Source organism: Heteronotia binoei, unplaced genomic scaffold (genome assembly GCF_032191835.1).
Source record: "Heteronotia binoei isolate CCM8104 ecotype False Entrance Well unplaced genomic scaffold, APGP_CSIRO_Hbin_v1 ptg000419l, whole genome shotgun sequence".
Classification (NCBI taxonomy): Eukaryota; Metazoa; Chordata; class Lepidosauria; order Squamata; family Gekkonidae; genus Heteronotia; species Heteronotia binoei.
Genome location: NW_026800029.1, coordinates 44,867 through 64,186, shown reverse-complemented (window position 1 = coordinate 64,186; position 19,320 = coordinate 44,867). Strand labels below are relative to the sequence as shown.

At 44.2% G+C, this 19,320-nt stretch overlaps 1 protein-coding gene and 1 non-coding gene across 2 annotated transcripts; both read right to left on the bottom strand.

Moving 5' to 3' along the window:
- Nucleotides 1-2,648: 2,648 nt before the first annotated feature.
- PPP3R1 (protein phosphatase 3 regulatory subunit B, alpha) lies at nucleotides 2,649-17,279 on the bottom strand. Its single transcript, XM_060263597.1, has 5 exons — nucleotides 17,201-17,279; nucleotides 14,013-14,189; nucleotides 11,302-11,361; nucleotides 5,985-6,169; nucleotides 2,649-4,890 (listed from the first exon to the last, which is right to left on the bottom strand). Exons 1-5 carry the CDS (start codon nucleotides 17,211-17,213, stop codon nucleotides 4,843-4,845), a joined length of 483 nt encoding a protein of 160 aa, XP_060119580.1. The 5' UTR covers nucleotides 17,214-17,279; the 3' UTR covers nucleotides 2,649-4,842.
- On the bottom strand, nucleotides 11,745-11,815 carry TRNAN-GUU (transfer RNA asparagine (anticodon GUU)). The gene has a single exon. It is a non-coding gene; the product is annotated as a tRNA-Asn (tRNA).
- Nucleotides 17,280-19,320: the final 2,041 nt, after the last annotated feature.

Here is a 19,320-nt window from a genome sequence, read left to right as displayed (position 1 = left end):
CGCCAGCGTTTCTGACATTCCATTAAAGCAGGAAAAGTGTTTGCGGTGTTCTTCCGAAACAAAGATCACTATAAGCACTTCCCCCTCCCCGCCTTAATGGAGTGAAAGAGAGGGACTTTGCCAACCGTAACTCCAGACTCTTATTGTAAAGAAGCCGATTTTCAGTCCTGAAGATATGAACATATACGAACATATGAAGCTGCCTTATACTGAATCAGACCTTTGGTCCATCAAAGTCAGTATTGTCTTCTCAGACTGGCAGTGGCTCTCCAGGATCTCAAGCTGAGGCTTTTCACACCTATTTGCCTGGACCCTTTTTTTTGGAGATGCCGGGGATTGAACCTGGGACCTTCTGCTTCCCAAGCAGATGCTCTACCACTGAGCCACCGTCCCTCCCCAAAGAAGTAATGAGATCACTGGTTTCCATCTTGAGATGTTTGAAGGTTTGGGGGATATGATGAAACATCTGGAGACAGCAAATATTTATCAATTTTCTCCCATTGCATTGTTCAGAATGATAGTGTTTTTTTTCACTTCAATGAAGTGTATGAAACATAGTACATACGTTATTGTGAATGCTTTTTTCACTCCAATGAACTGCATGAAATATAGTACACAGTGCATTGTGTTTTCTTTGGTGGGTTTCTTTTTTTTGAACCTCCAGTTAGAAGCTGGTGATTTCATGGAACTACAACTGATCTCAAGACTGCATAAATCGCTTTTTAAAAAAATTGTTTAAAACATTTATTCCATGTCTCCTGGAGAAAATGGCTGCTTTGGAAGGTATAATGCCTTGCAGTCTACATGGCATTATACCCTACCACAGCCTCTCCCCTCCCTAAACCCCAGTGTCCCGGTCTCCACCCTCAAATCTCTAGTTATTGGATATATTTGGATATTGTTCGTTAATTACTCACGGCTGTTCTTTTCCGAGTCTCATCCCGTGTACCTCTTGGTTGCTTATTCTACCTTCATGGCAGCTTCGACCTTTCAGCAGAAATTATAAATCAGGGTTGGAAAAAACTCGCAGGCTTCAGTGACTGTCAGTGTCCAATGCTGGCAGTGCTCAAAAGCTAAAGATCCCGCCATCCATATATGGTGGAACGGTCCCGCTTGGAAGTCCTTTAGCAAAATTGGGAAGCCTAGTTTGACAATAAGTTTTTTCAGAGCTTCTCTTGCCTCCGTTTCCTGTCCTCTCTCTGCCTTTCTTTTCTCAGGGTCTTATTTCCGAGTCCATTTTGTGCTCTGAACTTTTCTTCGAGCCTCTTGTACTTGGGTGTTCTGCCCCTTAGCTTCAAACTTCCGGGACTCTTTCCAGGTCTCCCATTGCAGTTATTCAAACTCTCACTAGGGAAGCACTATGAGGTTTTTAACAGGGTTGCCACTAAAATTTTATTTTTCATTTGTCAATTTCCCTGACCACCATTCAGATATAACCACAAGTTAAAAAATGAATAGACAGTGTTGCATTAATGCAAGGCTTAATGAAATGTTCCTCTACAACTACGCAAGTGTCAACTGCAGAAATATTTGTTAAAGAGATTTAATATCAGCTTCTTTCAGAATTAACTGCAGCAACATCTGTTTTGCAATTGCACCAAAAATTACATCAAGATACAAACTTCAAGTAAACTCTGAATGCTAACGGGTAGGAACTTTCCAAAGCTGGGAAAGTTTCAGATCAGCAGCATGAAAGGAGGTGGAGTTTCTGCAATTTAGAGAAGCAGGCAACCCTCATTTGCAACTCTTATGCATGGGAGAAGTCAGGAAAGAGGGTGAGTGAGCTGGTACTCCGTAAACTCCGGCAGGAAAAAGCAATCACATTTGCAAAATTTACTTTGCATGGTGCAGAGTAGAAAGTGCTAGTTGTTTGTGAAATCAAACAATCCCAAAACTCATTTGCAACTCTGTGCTGGGTTTAGCAGGAGACAAAATGTCCATTCCATACACAAGCATGACCCAAAAACAGGCATATTTTTATATGCAAGTTAAATTGCAGTACTAGCAGGTAGGGATGAAAACAGTTATATGTTTAAAGTTTGTATATTGCTAAACATTTAAAATAGCCTTGCTTTGCAAATGCTACAGGCAGACGTTGGAAATCATGCAGGGACAGAGCTCAACGCATTAGGCTGACAGAAATAACAGCCATGGGAGTTGTCTTCCTCTCATTTTGTCTCCCAAGCATGACAGCATGAGCAGCCCCATGGCGCAGAGTGGTAAAGCTGCAGTACTGCTTACGACCTGAGTTCGATCCTGGCGGGAGCTGGGTTCAGGTAGCCAGCTAAAGGTTGGCTCAGCTTTCCATCCTTCCGAGGTGGGTAAAATGAGTACCCAGCTTGCTGGAGGTAAAGTGTAGATGACTGGGGAAGGCAATGGCAAACCACCCCGTAAAAAGTCTGCCAAGAAAACGTGATGTGACATCATGCCATGGGTAGGTAATGACTCAGTGCTTGCACAGGACTACCTTTTCCTTTAATAAGAAATACAAGCAGCTAGTTTTTGAATATGTTCAGTGATTTTGCTGCAACATGTTATGTTTCTTAAAACATCAACTGTATTTCTCTTTTGTTAAATTATAACCGCACAGCATACTTTTTTAGCTTAGGAATTCACTTGCTCTGTCAAAGACGAGACGACACTATTGGTAAAGTTCAAATATTTTTTATTTTTTTATTCATACAGTATGAAGGTTCCTATAGTTCCAACAATGTATGATATAGCATGCAGAGGGGGGAAGAAATCCCTAAACATTCAACATAACCCATTTTCCACACACAAACTAAAAAAAGTCTCATGTCCCCACCCTCCCCGCCTCCCCCCATAAGAAAGTAATGTTAGCACTATATTCTATAACGCCAGCCAGGATATGCACAAGCAATTAAGAAATAGAAAGCGTTTTTGCTAAAATGTTTTGTAACAAATCCTTATGTACAAAAAAAAAAAATAGATTCACAAAAGACTAGTTCCCCCCGAAGCAGAGCGCGCGCATGGCAGTCGACGCTGGAACAGGGAACGAACCGCTGGCCGGGATTATAAAAGCCACGTCCTGATCCAGAGGAAAGAAAGTTAACATGTCGTGGAGATTCTCTGTTTTTAAACATTTACCAAAAGTTTGGCAACATTATCTTTTGTCTCTTAAATTACGCAAATCATGTAAACAAGAGGAACGTGTGGTGTGTGTTTTGTTTTTTTTTCAAATCGATCTACATGCAAAACGTCATGTCATGCAAGGACACCAAGCACCCGGATTTCTCACAGACGGGAGCCCCCCGTGGAGTGCAGCACTCAGTTTTGAAGGAACAGCGGACGGCAGGCAGGCCACTGACCGATTTAACGTTCGCACGGCCTGCCTTTTTTTTCCAATTGCTGACCAAAAAAAAAAAAAACCTTTCTGGTTGCTGTTGATGTAGTTAATAGGAAAAAAAAGGGCGTGCTCTCCTAAAATCAAAAGTCTAACGCGAATCTTTCTTCCGACCAATAGTACCAATTGCAGAAAAGAAAAAAGGGATGATATAAAGTTGTAAATAGAACATAGTACGCTACTTTTATATCACACATCAAGTTGCTATCCGTTACGAGTCATGATATGGACAAATCTAAAAAAAAATTCTCCAAGCGAAGAACTGCAGAAGAACGAGAGGTATTAATTTAGATAATGTGACGCTTTCCTCCTTCCCTATGGCAGAGGTTTACATTTCCCCCGTAATATCCATTATAATCATATATATATATACACACATATATAAAATATTACCAGTTTTATTTACGCAACCTGTGATGCTACGTTAAATGAGCAAGGGAAATAACCGTTGGAACGTAACTTTAATGGCAAGAGAGGTTTCTGTTCTGCTTTTCCTTAAATAGTTTTGCTGTGCGCTGGGAATCCTACGCAATCGCCTTTGTCCATCCCAAATTCTTAATAATTACACCAAGTGCTGAGAAACAAAAGCAAGCGCTTTCAACTGTTCTTATCTGCTCTGAATCGATGGCAGCTGGTCTGTCCCAGGGATATCTTTCTTGTCCAACGGCACCCGTTCCGTAAAATCCTATTTGCACGCAAGGGCGAGCTCTTGGCATTAACATTAAATTACATACGCTCGTACTAATAAAGTAGAATTACACTTGGAAGCGATCAAGCAAAAGATGCAGTCCCTGGTAATAGAGCGACAGGCATATAAACACACGTTTACATTTCCTGTCTTACAAAAAAAAAAATATTAAGGTAAATGAACAGGAAGCAATGCTTTCTCAGCCGGTCCATAGATAGATATCTGAAATAAATCACCGGAAAAAAAAGGAAAGAGTTGACCTAACGACCATTTAAAACGTTACATTCCTCTAAAACTTGTGTGACATAAAAGTAAAGATGTATATCCATATATTGAACTGTTAATGTTCTGCTTGGCACTTTGTACGCTAGTTGTGTTTCTGAATCAAGTATATTAAATTAAAAGCCCACTTAGCTAACTACATATAGAAAGCTACATATATATCTATATATAAATACACACATATATATATAGATAGATATTTCCTTGTTATAAAAGATGAGAAAAATAAATTAAAAAGCCAACCCCCCTTCCCTTTCTCCACCACACTGATATGCTCTTTTCCATCTTTGCTGTCCTTCAGACTTTAAAGTGCTACACGGAGTTATTGAGAGAATAAAAAAGTTCAATAACACTTAAGTTGGCTTCATGAGGCTCATGTTGGAAAATGTGGCTTCACAGAGAAAAAAAATACTTCCATTTAAATACACAAGAGAGCGTTGCTGGACGTCTTGAGCAGATCTTCAGAGATGGAGAAGAAAGCAAAAGTGTCGGGTGGCGTCCTAAAGAGTCACACGTCTACCACCATCTTTTTGTGGATGTCTAAGCCTCCTACAACCTGGAAATGGTCATGCAAGAACAAGGTGAGGATTAGCAAGACAGCAGAAGAGGCAGGCATTCCGGTGCTGGGCTTTTCACAACTTCAATGGGGTGGATCCCAGCAATGCTTTCTGCTAAAGGAAGCGTCTCTCAGCAGCAAATAAGAACTCCTCCCCCCTCCCCTCTGACCTCCCCAAACCAAAAAGAGATTGGATTTATGCCCTGCTTTCCGCTTGGGAGTCTCAGAGCAGCTTACAATCTCCTTCTCTTCCTCTCCCAACAACAGCCACCCTGAGAGGCTGAGAGAGCCCTGAGAGAACTGCTCGAGACGAACAGCGCTGAGAGAACTGGGACCAACCCAATATCACCCAACAGTTGCATGTGGAGGAGTGGGGCATCAAACTGGCTCTCCAGATCGGATCCCACTGCTCTTAACCGCTACACCAAGCTGGCTACAACAAACAACCACCACCACCCACCATGAGGGCCAAATTTGAGGTCTGTGACAGGCGAGAGAATCTGTTATAATCTGCCCCCCCAATACCTAACCTAGTTTGCAACAAAAGGAGTAACCAGATTTAACGTTGCACGTTAAAATTATGCATTCAATGAAGTGGATGCAGTTGGCTTCGAATCCCCATTTATCCACTAAGTGAAACTAAAGTATAGCATCATTCTTCCTTAGGTTCTTACAGCTGAAATGAGTTGCTGCAATCAGGTTTTCCAATCAATGCATAGGCTTTTTTGTTAGCATTTTTAATCTTGGGGTCGTTTCCATAACCTCCCATCAGAACAGAATCCATACAAAACCATGTAACTGTTAAACTATTCGAAAGGCTACTTTAAAAGGTGTTGGGGAAGAAAATCAGAAGAGGTCCACAAACACACAACACTGTGGCAAGTAACCATGGAAAACGGCCACAGCAGAAATCAAGTTGAGGTATCCTTTGGCATTTAGAGAAGGGAAAGTTGAGAGAATGGGAAAGAGAGATAAGCTGCAGTACACAAGACGTAAGAAACAACCATATACTGGAAAAGAGGAAGGCTGAAAGTCAAAAAAGGGCGGATTGTATGTGTCTATGAAGACCCTCAGGGATAGTAAAAGGTACTTACAGCACAGAATTCCTCAAAGGATATTCTTCCGTCACCATCTTTATCTGCATTTATTATGGTTTTGTCTACAATTTGCTGCAACTGAGTATCTTTCAGATTGTTCCCAACCATCATCTTCAAAACCTGGAACAGCTCCCCGTTGGAAATGTAGCCATCTTTGTCCATGTCGTAGATGCGAAAGGCAACTGTAGAAAAAGGTGTCGGGGAAGTTCAGGAACAGAACAGGCACGGACACAGACTGGGGAAGTCCAGTTTGGTCCGAGACTCGCAAGCCAGGTGGTCCCGAACTGAACCTCCAAACAAAACAAACTGCCCAAACTGAACCGGTTCCGGGTGGTGTCTGGCCCCGCCCCCTGGCGCACCGGTGTGATGTAGAAGTGACACGAGCATGTCAGCAACACACTTATTCCAGATGACACTGGCACTGTGGGGGCAGGTGTGCCCAACCAAGCAGGGAAGCTTAGTGAGTGTTTGGGAGAAAGGTGACTTCTCCACACCTTGGCTCGCTGACTCTAAACTGGGTAAAGTCCAGGCTAGACTAATATGTCCGTCCCTAGTAACTCACAAGGAGAGACCCAGTAATACCAGCAGGTGTGTGTACTTGGGAACTGGTTGGCCACTGTGTGAAACAGATTCTGGACTGGATGGACCACCAGTCTGATTCAGCCGGGCTCTTCTGATGTATGGTTACCATATTATGAAAAGTCAAAAACAGCATATTTCCCAACTGACTACTTCAAACAAGTGATCCCTCTAACAAATCTCATTTTAAATACCCATACGCAGGGCCTTTTTTGTAGCAGGAACTCCTTTGCTTCTTAGGCCTGATGTAGCCAATCTTCCAGGAGCTTCTAGGGCTCTTCGTACAGGACCTACTGTAAACTCCAGGAGGACTGGCTACATTAGTGGGTGTGGCCAAATATGCAAAGGAGTCCCTGACACAATAAAAACCCTGCCCATACTTTTTAAGCTGCGATAATTGCTTCTAACCAGGAATATTCCTAATCTAACTCAAAAAGAACACACTTTCATCAGGTGTTTTTTTCTTTCCCAACAATTTTTATTAGTAACATATGGCAATATATTCAATTTCTTATTAATAACTACTTTTTTCCTCTATCCCATATATTACTTTCTACCTCCCCCTCCCCCCATTACTTGACCCCCGCCGGTGTACCGTAATCAAATCATCATTATAAAAGGTACCCCTAATTAATAAGAACCAAAATTCATAACCTCCTTCCACATATACTTAATCATTATCAAAGACTGTCCAATGTCCTTTTATCTTCCATTCTTTTCCTACATATCTTCTGAACTTTCACCAGGTGTTTTTTGACTCCCATTCTGATAGCACCACCAGCTTTCCCAACAAAAACCAAACCTGCCCCCAAAGTCTTTAAGGTGCCACCGGACTCTTGTTTCAAGACTCAAGAATACACAGTTAAGTGAATGTTAATATAATTAAGGATAAGCTACTAGATCCAGCAGAATGGTTAACGGGAGGGGCCGCTGGACTGGCTACAGCCTCAACTTCTTGTTCCTCCGGCAGCCAACCGTTTGTGCCAAAATCCTTCTAGGAGGAGCTGCACTTCCAGAGGAGCATGCCTGATCGTGGAAGCCCCCCCCCCAATACCTAATGGGCCCCCCGTATCTGTGCCTGAACCAGAGATCCTACAAAACGGGCTACTCCTGCTTAGGCCCGGAAACCTGCCCAGGCTTGTCTAAAGGGCCTCTTCTGCAGAAGGCTGCAAAACAACATCCTTGAGGCTGATTTCAGCTTTCCCACCCCCACCCCCAGCCCACACACTCAATGGAATGTTTGAAACAATCCATTCTCCCAGGTAAGTATCTCCATTTCTCAAGGTGTCTGGCAACATCTGGCACTCAGTTCCCTCATCCCCCCCCCCCCCCCCCCCGCCACACGAGGCTCTGGAGCCATATCTGATTGAAGCTCTTCTCCCCAAACTCAGGTTCCTTCCCCCAAATCTCCAGGCATTCCCCAACCCAAACCTGGCAACTCTAACTGGGCCTCCTTCAGAGAGACAACAGGGCACTCCAACCTTTTTGAGCTCGTGGACACCTTTGGAATTCTGACGTGGGGGGCGGGTGCAACCACAAGCACAACACACAAAGGAAAATTCTTTGCAGGTGTTCCTGCAGTTTTAGGGCGGGGGTTAGATGGGACCCACTAGGGCGGGGGCGGCCAAACTTGCTTAATGTAAGAGCAACATCGAATAAATGTCAGATGTGTGAGAGCCACCAGACACGAACATCAGATGTCTGAGGGAAGGAAGGAAAATAGGTGGGGAGGGAGAGGTGGAAAGAAAGCAACTTGAACTTTAAACGCATTCTCCTAACCACTGGCTGGCTTGGCTTAAAGAAGTGGTTTAAAGAGACAAATGCCTTCTCTGGTGGGGGCTGAAAGAGCCACACGATGTGTGTGAAAGAGCCGCATGTGACTCCTGAGCTACAGTTTGGCCACCCCTGCACTAGAGAGATGGGTATAAGGCAGCTTCATGTTTTCATGTGGCCAAGACCTGGTTGCGTTTCATATTTCAAAACTGTTGTGGCACGGTCCAAGCTGAAGGGAAGAAGAGAGCATGGGTGTGTGGGGATGGGGGGGGGGGGGGAAGAGAAATCAGGACCTTGAATCAAGCACTTTTTTTGAAGAGATGTGGGTTTATTACAGGAAATGTTGGATCCCACTAATCTGGCAGAAACAGCGGCTGGGATCGCCTCTGGTTTAGGAGTGGAAAGGGAGGAACTGCAGGCTTGCTTTCTTTCAAATACGATGCTTCTGATAACAGTATGTGAGCACAGCTCTTTCAAGCTACAGGGACCATAAGGCAAATTGTTGATAAGCTGTTTTTGAACTGTTGCACTGCTGTTCTGATTTCCCAGAGCATCCCTGACAAGTGTTTGTCCAGCCGCTGCTTAAAGACTGCTAGCGAGGGTGTCGACTGCACTGTTGAACAACTCTTACTGTTAAAAAGTTTTTCTTATGCCAGTCCTCTGCTGCCAGCAGGAACAGCTCCCTGCCCTTGTCTAAGTGGCAGCCCTTCTAATACTCCAAAAGAGCAATCATGTCTCCCCCCTCAACCTCCTCTTCTCCAGACTGAATATACCCAAGTCCTTTAGCCTTTCCTCATTGGGCTTGCTCTCTATGGTTACGCGGAAGTAATCTACAGTGAGCACTGTGGCACCTACTCTCTACACATGCACAGGATTGAAGTTTTAGTTTAAAGAAAGAAGAAGATATTGGATTTATATCCTGCCCTTCACTCTGAATCTCAGGGTCTCAGAGCAGCTCACAATCTCCTTTATCTTCCTCTCCCACAACAGACACCCTGTGAGGTAGGTGGGGCTAAGAGAAGCTCTCCCAGAAGCTGCCCTTTCAAGGACAGCTCTGTGATAGCTGTGGCTGAACCAAGGCCATTCCAGCAGCTGAAAGTGAAGGAGTGGGGAATCAAACCCAGGTAAGAGTCCATGCACTTAACCTCTACACCAAACTGGCCCTCCTTTCTCACATCAGACTTTCTAGTTAATACAATTCAGACTATCCCTGAAGTTTCCAAGGGTAGCCGTGCTTGTCCATAATAGAACAACTAGATTCGAGCCCAGGAGCACCTTAGAGACCAACAAGATTTGGAGAGGGGGCACAAGCTTTCCAGCATTAGAGCTCCCTCCATTAGATAAAAGGAGCTTTGACTCTCAAAAATCTTGTTCTCTAAGGTGCTGCTGGACTCAGATTTAGCCATATACATCAGTGGACTCCTATCATCAACTTAATTTATTAACTAACATCATGTATCCCCTGCCTTCCTCCCCCAAAAGGACACTGAAGTGGTTTAACACACTCTCCCTTTCTCTTTTATCCTCACAACAAACCTAAGAGGTGGGTTAACTCAGAGTATATTACTGGTCCAAGGTTTCCCAGCAAGCTGCCAGGGCAGAGTGGGCATATGAATCAGGGCCTCCCAGATCTGATTTGGACACCCTAACCACCAGCTCCTGCTAAACACACTATATTTTAATATATTCTTTTTTCCTAATGGCAAACTAGAATGATGTTTATAATATATGTTACATGTTCAAAAGTAAATTAGGTGGACAGGAACACCTCTGGGGAAGGCACGTTCTCAGTTTAACCCAGACCTGAAAGCAACAGAGCAATGAACAGCCTCCATTTATTGCCTTATGACACTCTCACCATCATTCTCCCATTCTGACATGTTACTATATTGCTGCTTTCCTAAGCAAATGCTATCCAGACCAAATGTTCTTTCAGTTTAATTTCACTATGAGTTTTTTTCTAAACTAAAACCTCAGTATTCAGGTTAAATTGCCTTGGCACTTTGCGATAAATAAGCGAGTTTTGGGTTGCAGTTTGGGCACTCGGTCTCCAAAAGGTTCGCCATCACTGCCCTATGCTGATGTGCAAACCTATGCCCACAAGCCTCCTCTCCTTCCGAGTGCCAAGGTAAAATTAATCTCAAAACATTAAACCATCACGGCCCTTCCTGACACCTACCAGGAACACATTTTCATCTTTAAACTGGGAATCTACCTGGGAAAGCCCATCGACGATCATTAACTCGATCATATTCTAGGAGTGGGTCTCCACCCCTCCAAAGACTATATAAACTGAGAGCAAACCAATCCTGAACCAAGGTTCAATCTGAGGACACACAGACAGGTTGTGTCCCCGTTACTCTAACAAATGGGCCTCTTTAGATGTGGCACAATGGCTGTGCACATCCCCAACTTTAATTTCTACGTGGACTTCTGCACATCTGGAGGGGTAATATCATCTCTGTAATTTTCTATTCCCCCACCCCTTATTTTCCTAGTCTCTTCATTGTGTGTATTGTGATGGCTTGTGTGTGACAGTATCCCTACACATTTTTCTAAGTAAACACTTTACGCTATTTTAAATCTGGAGTCTTCTTTCTGATACTGGACCTCCATATTATTGGTGAGAGAACCCTGCTCCAAAATAGCTCTGCCTAAGTCTACCTCTTGCTTAATTCCCCCATCAAAAAGGGGAGACCCCAGCAACTCCGGGAACAAGCGGGCAATGAGAATCAAGAAAAGGGACCACAGAGAAGGTTTTACTACATCCCTCATCACTGCAGTAACTGCTGCCACCCCCACTTCGCCCCCTCCCCGGCGGTCACGTGGTGCTTATGAGGTTCTCCTGATCCCCCAGAAACAGAAACACGGGGAAAGATCTGCTCCGCCAGCACCCTGCTAATTCTTTGGTGCATCCAAGGCCTGGTATTCCATGTATGTACAAAAAACACCCAATACTTACACCTCAACTTCTGTTCCTTGTCACCTTTGACACTGAACTGGGAGACTCCTTCTATAAATTCTAAGGAATACAGGCAAAAAGAAAAAAATTATGAATCGTTTTGCATATGAAGCCATCAGACAGGTCTCTCGTACCGGACAGTTCTTAGTTGCGCGTGGCCTTATCTGGAATCAGCAAGGCTTGTGCACAACTGTCAGCATTCCACATTTTAGGGGTGACACCATCCACTCTTCCACAGTTACAAACCACTCTGGCAACAAGCAGGTTCCGTAAGCAGTCACATACATTTACCGTAATGTACAAATTAGCTGCTTTCCTTTACAGGGCTTTTGAACATATGAACTTGGTCCATCGAAGTGAGTCTTGTCTCCTCAGACTGGCAGCGCCTCTCCAGGGTCTCAAGCGGAGGTTTTTCACATCTATTTGCCTGGGCCCTTTTTAGTTGGAGATGCCAAGGATTGAACCTGGGACCTTCTGCTTAACAAGCAGATGTTCTACCACTGAACCACTGTCCCTCTTTTAGCCTTTTCTGATATGGGTTTGATTGGTCTGTGTGTAAGCTCTGCTGACAGTATCAGCATCATTTCAAAAGCTGCTTACACATGGCACAGTGTATCCCTTCACATGCATGCGTACATACCCTGATAAACAGAGCAGACGGGCTGTGGGGTTCAGTGGCAGAGCATCTGCTTGGCATTCAGAAGGTCCCAGGTTCAATCCCTGGCATCTCCAGGCTGCAGGTGATGTGAAAGACCTCTCTCTGCCTGAGCCCTGGAGAGCCAGCAATTCGGAGCAAACAAACATGGACACTGATGGACTAAGTACCTGATTTGGTTTAAGGCAACGCTCGGACTGAAGGCTTTTCAGTCTAGAACAAATGGTAGCCGCCTCCTCTCCAGGCTAAACATCCCCAGCTCCTTCAACCTTTCCTCATAGAACTTGGTCTCCAGACCTCTCACCATCTTTGTCGCCCTCCTCTGGACCTGTTCCAACTTGTCTATATCCTTCTTAAAATGTGCCCAAAACTGAACACAAGACTCCAGGTGAGGTCTTACCAGAGCAGAGTAAAGAGGATACCATCACATCACGTGACCTGGACACTAGACTTCTGTTGATACAGCCCAAAATTGCATTTGCCTTTTTAGCCACCGCATCACACTGTTGACTCATGTTCAGTGTATGATCCACTCAGACCCTGAGATCCTTTTTGCACAGACTACTGCTAAGACAAGTCTCCCCCATCCCATAACCCTGCATTGGATTTTTCCTACCTAAATGCAGAACTTTACATTTATCCCTGTTAAAATTCATTTTATCGATTTTAGCCCAGTTTTCCAGCCTGTCAAAGGTCATCCTGTATCCTGTTTCTGTCTTCTTCTGTGTTTGCAACCCCTCCCAAATCATCTGCAAATTTAATAAGCATTCCCAAATTTAATAAGCATTACAAGCATGGTAGTTTGTCATGGCATTTGCCTCAGGTCATCTAAGATAAACTGACTGTCCTCTCATTCACAATCCAGGATCGAACTGGTTTAGAATGCTGGTTTATAGGCAAGCAAACAATCCGCAGTTTATAATTTCACCCTAGGTTAGAATCAAGACAAACCACAGTTCATTCCAAACCAGAAATCTTCAGTCTCTCTGCTACATGGGAAGAGGAGGAGGAGGAAGAGCAGAAGAGCCTAAAGTTTTCCTCAACCGTCATCATAATGAACAAGAATTCATAATAATGTCCTTTAGGTTGATGATGATATTGGAATTTATAGCCTGCCCTCCACTCTGAATCTCAGAGCGGCTCACAATCTCCTTTACCTTCCTCCCCCACCACAGACACCCTGTGAGGTAGGTGGGGCTGAGAGAGCTCTCCCATAAGGTGCCCTTTCAAGGACAACTCCTGCAAGAGCTATGGCTGACCCAAGGCCATTCCAGCAGCTGCAAGTGGAGGAGTGGGGAATCAAACCCAATTCTCCCAGGTAAGAGTCCACACAATTTAACCACTACGCCAAATTGGCTCTCAAAGAGGTTCAAATTCCTCTTCTGTACACAAGGATCAATTAAACCAACTTAAGGTTCTTCCAAGTATCAACACCCATAATATGCGTATTATTTAGGGCACTTGGCCTACTGATTTAAAATGGGAGAGTTAAACATATCCATTAAGCTTTCCCTCGCTGAAACCAATGTAAACTGGAAAACAGACAGGTGCCTGACTTTTAGTCCGATCATGGTCTTCAAATAAGCCTCAATGGCTTTTGAAAAAACAAACCGTGGTTTTTAATTGTAAGCCACTTTGCACAGAACTCTGCAGATGCAGCCCAGAAATAAGAAGCCCGCTTAAAAACATGGCATGGGAGGGTGGAGCAAAGAGGCTGGCGCTGCTACCACTTCACCGATTGGCTTCATGTTTCTTTCAAATGCCAATTGTGAGGATGTTGGTGAGCGGCATACGTGCATTTGCATGCTGATGCTACAAACTGAGATAACTGTGTGCACGCATCTCTGTGAAATGTTATTTACGAAGTGAAGGAAATAGATTGGGAAACAGCTGCTATCAAGTAGATAAACGAGCTCAGAGATAGTGAAATTATAAAACTGTGGAGGGAGGGATCAAAAGGGCCCAATGCCAGCTGAACGCTTCTGTTCAAAAATCCGAAGAACACATTTCCACATGCCAAATTAGTAAGGAACAATCACCCAGAGAAACTGCTCACCTTTGAAGTCGACCTCTCCGTTTCCATCTGTGTCAAATATGTCTATTACTCGCTGGACCAGTGGATTCTGTTGCAGTTCAGGCAAAGACATGAATTCCTCCACACTCAAAGAACCGGAATTATCTAAATCAAGCTTTTTAAACCTCTTCCCCAAGCGTTTAATCTCATCCGCATCAACTGGGTGGGTGGGAGAGAGAGAGAGAAAGAAAGGGAGAAAAGTGTTCTCAGAAATAATTTGCTTCGCATTGATAAACGGTACACGAAATTAATAATGCAGCTGTTCCTGTTAACCCAGTGCTTATTCGTTCGCTGGTGTAAAAGTTACACAGGCTCGGATCCAAACCACAGAGCGAGCTACACAAACTGCCTTTCCGTTCATGGGCGTGTAAATAAAAAAACCGCTAAGAGACACCATAAATTTTAAACAACAAAACAGTGTAATGTAAAGGTCAGTGGTGCCCTGACAGAGCTTGCACACAGAACTTCAAATAGACAAGAGCATGCAGCAAGAAGACATTAACGGAAGCAGTCTTCCCAATCACCAAGGAGTGACAGTTTTCCAGTATTTAGTTCATGGAACTAAAGAAGCCCTTCCAAAGACGTCTGTTCTAGATATCAAGACGTTTACAATACATTCACAGAAGACCGACAAGGTTCAGAACATGTCTGTAAGATTTCCAGGTTCTTACAGACATGTTCTGAACCTTGTCGGTCTTCTGTGAATGCACTGTAAAGATTGGGCTCCAGTGACAAATAAGCCTCCAAACTGAAGAAAGACAGTTTTGTCGTTCAAAATTTATGGTGTCTCTTAGCAGTTTTCGTATTTACACAGCTGTATGCTAAGATCCTATAGTTTCACGATACTGCTTTCCGTTCATGGGAGCAGAGGGGCACCAGATAAAACCAACAGCACTTAAAAAGTGCATGGGAGAGATTTTTAGATGAAAAGCTTTCCAATATAACCAAACTAAAGTTTCCTACTGGGGTTTCACTGCCTCTGTCATGTTCCTACGCTGACTCAAGCGGTCAAAAGGATGGCTTTCATGCCAGCCACAGGATTGGTAGTCTCTGTTTGGCCATACAACAAGCAGGATGCCTGAAATATTACTCTTCCGGAGGCAGAGTAATATTACTCTTCTGCTCAGTGACTTATAAAAATATATTCAAGGGAAAAAATAAATACTGGCTAGTCTTCAGCTTTTCAGCTACAACTGTCAAAAAAATCAATCGTGTTGACGTAAGAGCCTTCTGAAGCAGGAACAAGTAGGCTAGAAGTATTTGATAAAGATCTAAATCTAATGTCAGCATGAAATTGGGAAGATCAGGGTTGGTAATCTGCCAGGCATCTTACTGAAGTACCACCCAAAGCCATCATAAATCAGTGTTCAAGCTACCACGCCAAGCTACAGGAAAGTGGCAGTTAACAAAGGTTGTAGTTCTGACTAGCAATCTTTAACGGAGAATACAGATTCTTTTAGGAAGGTATGAAAAGCTTGCCTCGTTTACAAGGCTTTCATAAATCTACACAGAAGCAGAATCTTCATACGCAAACTGTAACACTTTGCAAAAAAGTGTAAACACATTTTAGACATGAAATGAGCCTAGTTGATCAACCAATAAAAAGGGACACCTGACAGAAATTCCTGGCTCAAACTGGGTACAAATTCCCTATAACTGGCCGCCGTCGGCTAAACGGCATAGACTGTGCAGAAGTGCTAGAACAGGATTCTGTGTTTCCACCTCCACTGCCTGGAAAGCTACATTGCCCAGGAAGTGGCCTTATCCAGCATCAGACCATCGAACCACCAAAGCCAGTAATGTCTATTCACATTGGCAAGGAGCTCTCCATGGTCTAAGACAGAGAGAGGTCTCTCCCATCACCTACTGCCTGGTCCTATTTAACCGGAGATTCCAAGGACTGAACCTGGGACTTCCTACATGCCAAGAAGATGCTCTACCCCAGTGCTCCCCAGCCTTTTTGGCTGGTTTTGTGGAAGACAATTTTTTCACAGACTGGTGGTGCTGGGGGTTTTGCTGCCCCTGGCTGCCCGTGCACCCACACCCCATCCCTACCGCCCATAGGGGTCTTTAAGTGAGGGGTAGGTGAATGTCACTGCCACGCTGCCCCTTCCGCCCGGAACCCAGGTGAATGAAAGAGGTAGTGCTTTGGAGTGAGGCTGCATTGCCTCTTTTGTCCACTTGGGACCCGGGTGGGTGAAAGGGGCAGGGAGGTTGCTAACAGGCCACGGACCAGTCCCGGTCCATGGCCCGGGGGTTGGGACCCCTGCTCTACCCCGGAGCCACAGCCTCTCCCCATACCATGTATTTTACCAGATGAAAAACTCGTTCCCACTCAATGAAGGACAACTGCGTGCCAACTATTCAACAACACCCCAGGCCCAGTTGTCAACTATAAATCTAAGGAAGCTGAGGACAGCCATTACACCCTGGGCACATTTGGCGAGACGTACCCCTGACCACTTGAGTGCCTCTAAGTCAGGGGTGGCCAACGATAGCTCTCCAGATGTTTTTTTGCCTACAACTCCCATCAGCCCAAGCCAGCATGGCCAATGGCTGGGGCTGATGGGAGTTGTAGGCAAAAAACATCTGGAGAGCTATCGTTGGCCACCCCTGCATGGAAGACTATTGATCTCTGAGGCTCCAACTGCAACAGTCTATACGACAATTGTAAAAGATGGAGAGTGTCTAAATTTGAATACTGAGCATTCCATTATTGAATGCAAGGCTTTACCTAGTGTACTGCAGCCTAAAGAAGGCAAATGAAATGGATAATTACCTAGGCAATCCACTGCTGCTGCTGTTACATCAACCTTCTATTGTAATTTTGCCAATGTTGTTAAAATCTGGCATCGAGTGTGTCGTGTTTTTCTGTCAATAACACTGCTAATAAATTGTTTGTTTCAAAATATAGAGTAGCGAGCCAAGACTTGTATCAACGAATGGGAATTCAGCAGGAAATCAGCTTGGGTGCTTTCAACCATGGGCCTTCGTCTCTATTACAAACCTTCCGCTAAACATTTAGCTGGTATGCCTATGAGAATGTCATGCTTTTGTACAGGAACCGTGCACGTCAGTCACACCTTTTACCAAAATGAAATTGCGACTGAGACGTATTAATCATAAATAATTACATTTAAAAAAAAAAAACAACTGAAATTTGGACTTACAGTGCGAGCACATTTCCAGGGGGTAGCTTGCTTCATTTCCCTGAAATTATGAAAAAGAACCCATGAATAGTAAAACGCTATTTCCCCCCCACTGTTTCAGGCTATCCAGCGAAACCTTAATGGAAAAAAGTCATTCCAGATACGACAACTCTCACTTTGAGAAGCAGATCATTTTGCAGATGCATAAAGACTTTTACTGCCAATAGTTTTACGGAGAAGGCATTACTTGCATATTGACTTTATTACCAAGAAAATGACAGCAACTAAGAAATCATTCCTTTATATGAGATTATATCAGTTTACAATATGTGTTGGGAAAAGCCAAAGTTTGTGCAATCGACAAAAATTACAACTTAACACATGTTGAAACACTTTCTTATGTTCAGTACTTTAATCGTATAGCAAGAATTCAAGTTTCCCTATTACTCTCAAGTCTTGATGTTTTGCAGAGGTAATCCAGGGGTTAAAGTATCAGACCTTTTTGTAACCACACAGTTCAAAACCATCCAGCGATCATTATTCTCAGCCTGCACACCTCAAAGGGAAGAAGACTACAAAGAAAACTAATAGAAGAAAGTGCTATTTTTTTAAGTTGCAACGAGGACCTTTCAAGAGGCGGTTCTGACACTTCCCGTCGCTGCTTTTAACACGCCTTTCTCGCGTGAGGAATGTGTTTTAGCGAACCCGTATTTTACTTTATTGCCTTCCAGATTTTCTCGTAATTGCCATTATACAAACCTGTCTTTAGCAAGGTTCGGAGCACCATGCCCTCGGCCTACAGATGAAATTTTTTGCAATTCAGTGACAGGAACCACTAAGGAAGTAGCAAAAACCACGCTAACCTTACTAACGCATCGCTATTTAGATTTTCAACTCATTTCTCTGGCTTGAGGGCTGCAGCGAGGAGAGCTATCACCCCACCCCCTCCACCCGCCGCAGAACGTATGTGTTTCTATCTAATTCTCAACGCGATTCCAAAACGCAGATAAAAAATTCTGGGGCCATAAACTAAGAGGGGGGGGGGAATGCTCCCTCTATAGGAAAACAAGACGACGAAAAAGTGGAGAAACCCCTCCAGACCCAAAAGAAAATCAAGATATATCGGATGCCATCTTGGGAGGCTGCCTAGGAACCCCAGTGAAGGAGAGAGAAGCGGCAGAGAAGACACAGGAGGACAAGGGTGGCTGGGAAGGAGAAAGTACAGGTAGCGGCAGAACCAAAGTGGTGAGGGGAAGAAAAAAAACATGGACAACGCCAGTAAGTTCACCTGAGGAGCTGTCTGGAACCCAAAAGATGCCGTGACAGGCCTCAGATCCAGCAGGAGCTCACGGGAGCACAGCTCCTGAGCCTTTCTGACAGTTCCCCCTCCTCCTCCCCATCTATACCTTGTCCATTGAATAGTAGGTGCAGCTGCATAACAAGCCCTGGATTAGGAGAGCAGGCAGTCACCAGCTTTGCCGTGCCCCCAGCAGCCCTCATTAACCCCCGCCACCCTTTCTCCACTTCTTATGTGATTTTGGGCAGTGGGTGGCTTGCTGGCCTTTTGACTGGGGCGGGGGGGAGCCCAGGAGAGCCCCAGGCCAGCGAGGCCTGCTTGGGCTGACTGGATCTCTAGCCAGCCCAAGCAGGCCTCGCTCGCCCGGGGCTCTATCTTGCATCGGGTTCCTTTTGGCTAGGAGTCGTGGTGGCATATGCTAATGAGTTATGCTAATGAGCTCCACCACCTATTTTTCTACAAAACGACCCCTTGTATATACACATACAGATACATGTCAACTAATGGTCTTTGCAAACAGCACAGCATGCTTTCTACTTACGGCATTTTATGTCTAGAGTATTTATTAACCTGGCCTTTCCAAAATGACAGCTTTTTATAAGCCAAGCAAAAAAAAAATAGCTGACATCTTATCGGTACCATTCTGGGTCACAGAGCCAGAATAGCGCACAACTCATCTATGCATAAGCCAAGTTCTTTCCCACAAACAGGTTATTCTGGCCAGGGCTTCTGAGCCAAAACAAACAAGAAAAAAAAAATAATTCTTCGAGCAGTAAAGTTGTCTAGCCTGATACTGAAAGGTTGGTATTAAGATCACTGAAAACCAGAGGGCGGAGAGGGAGAG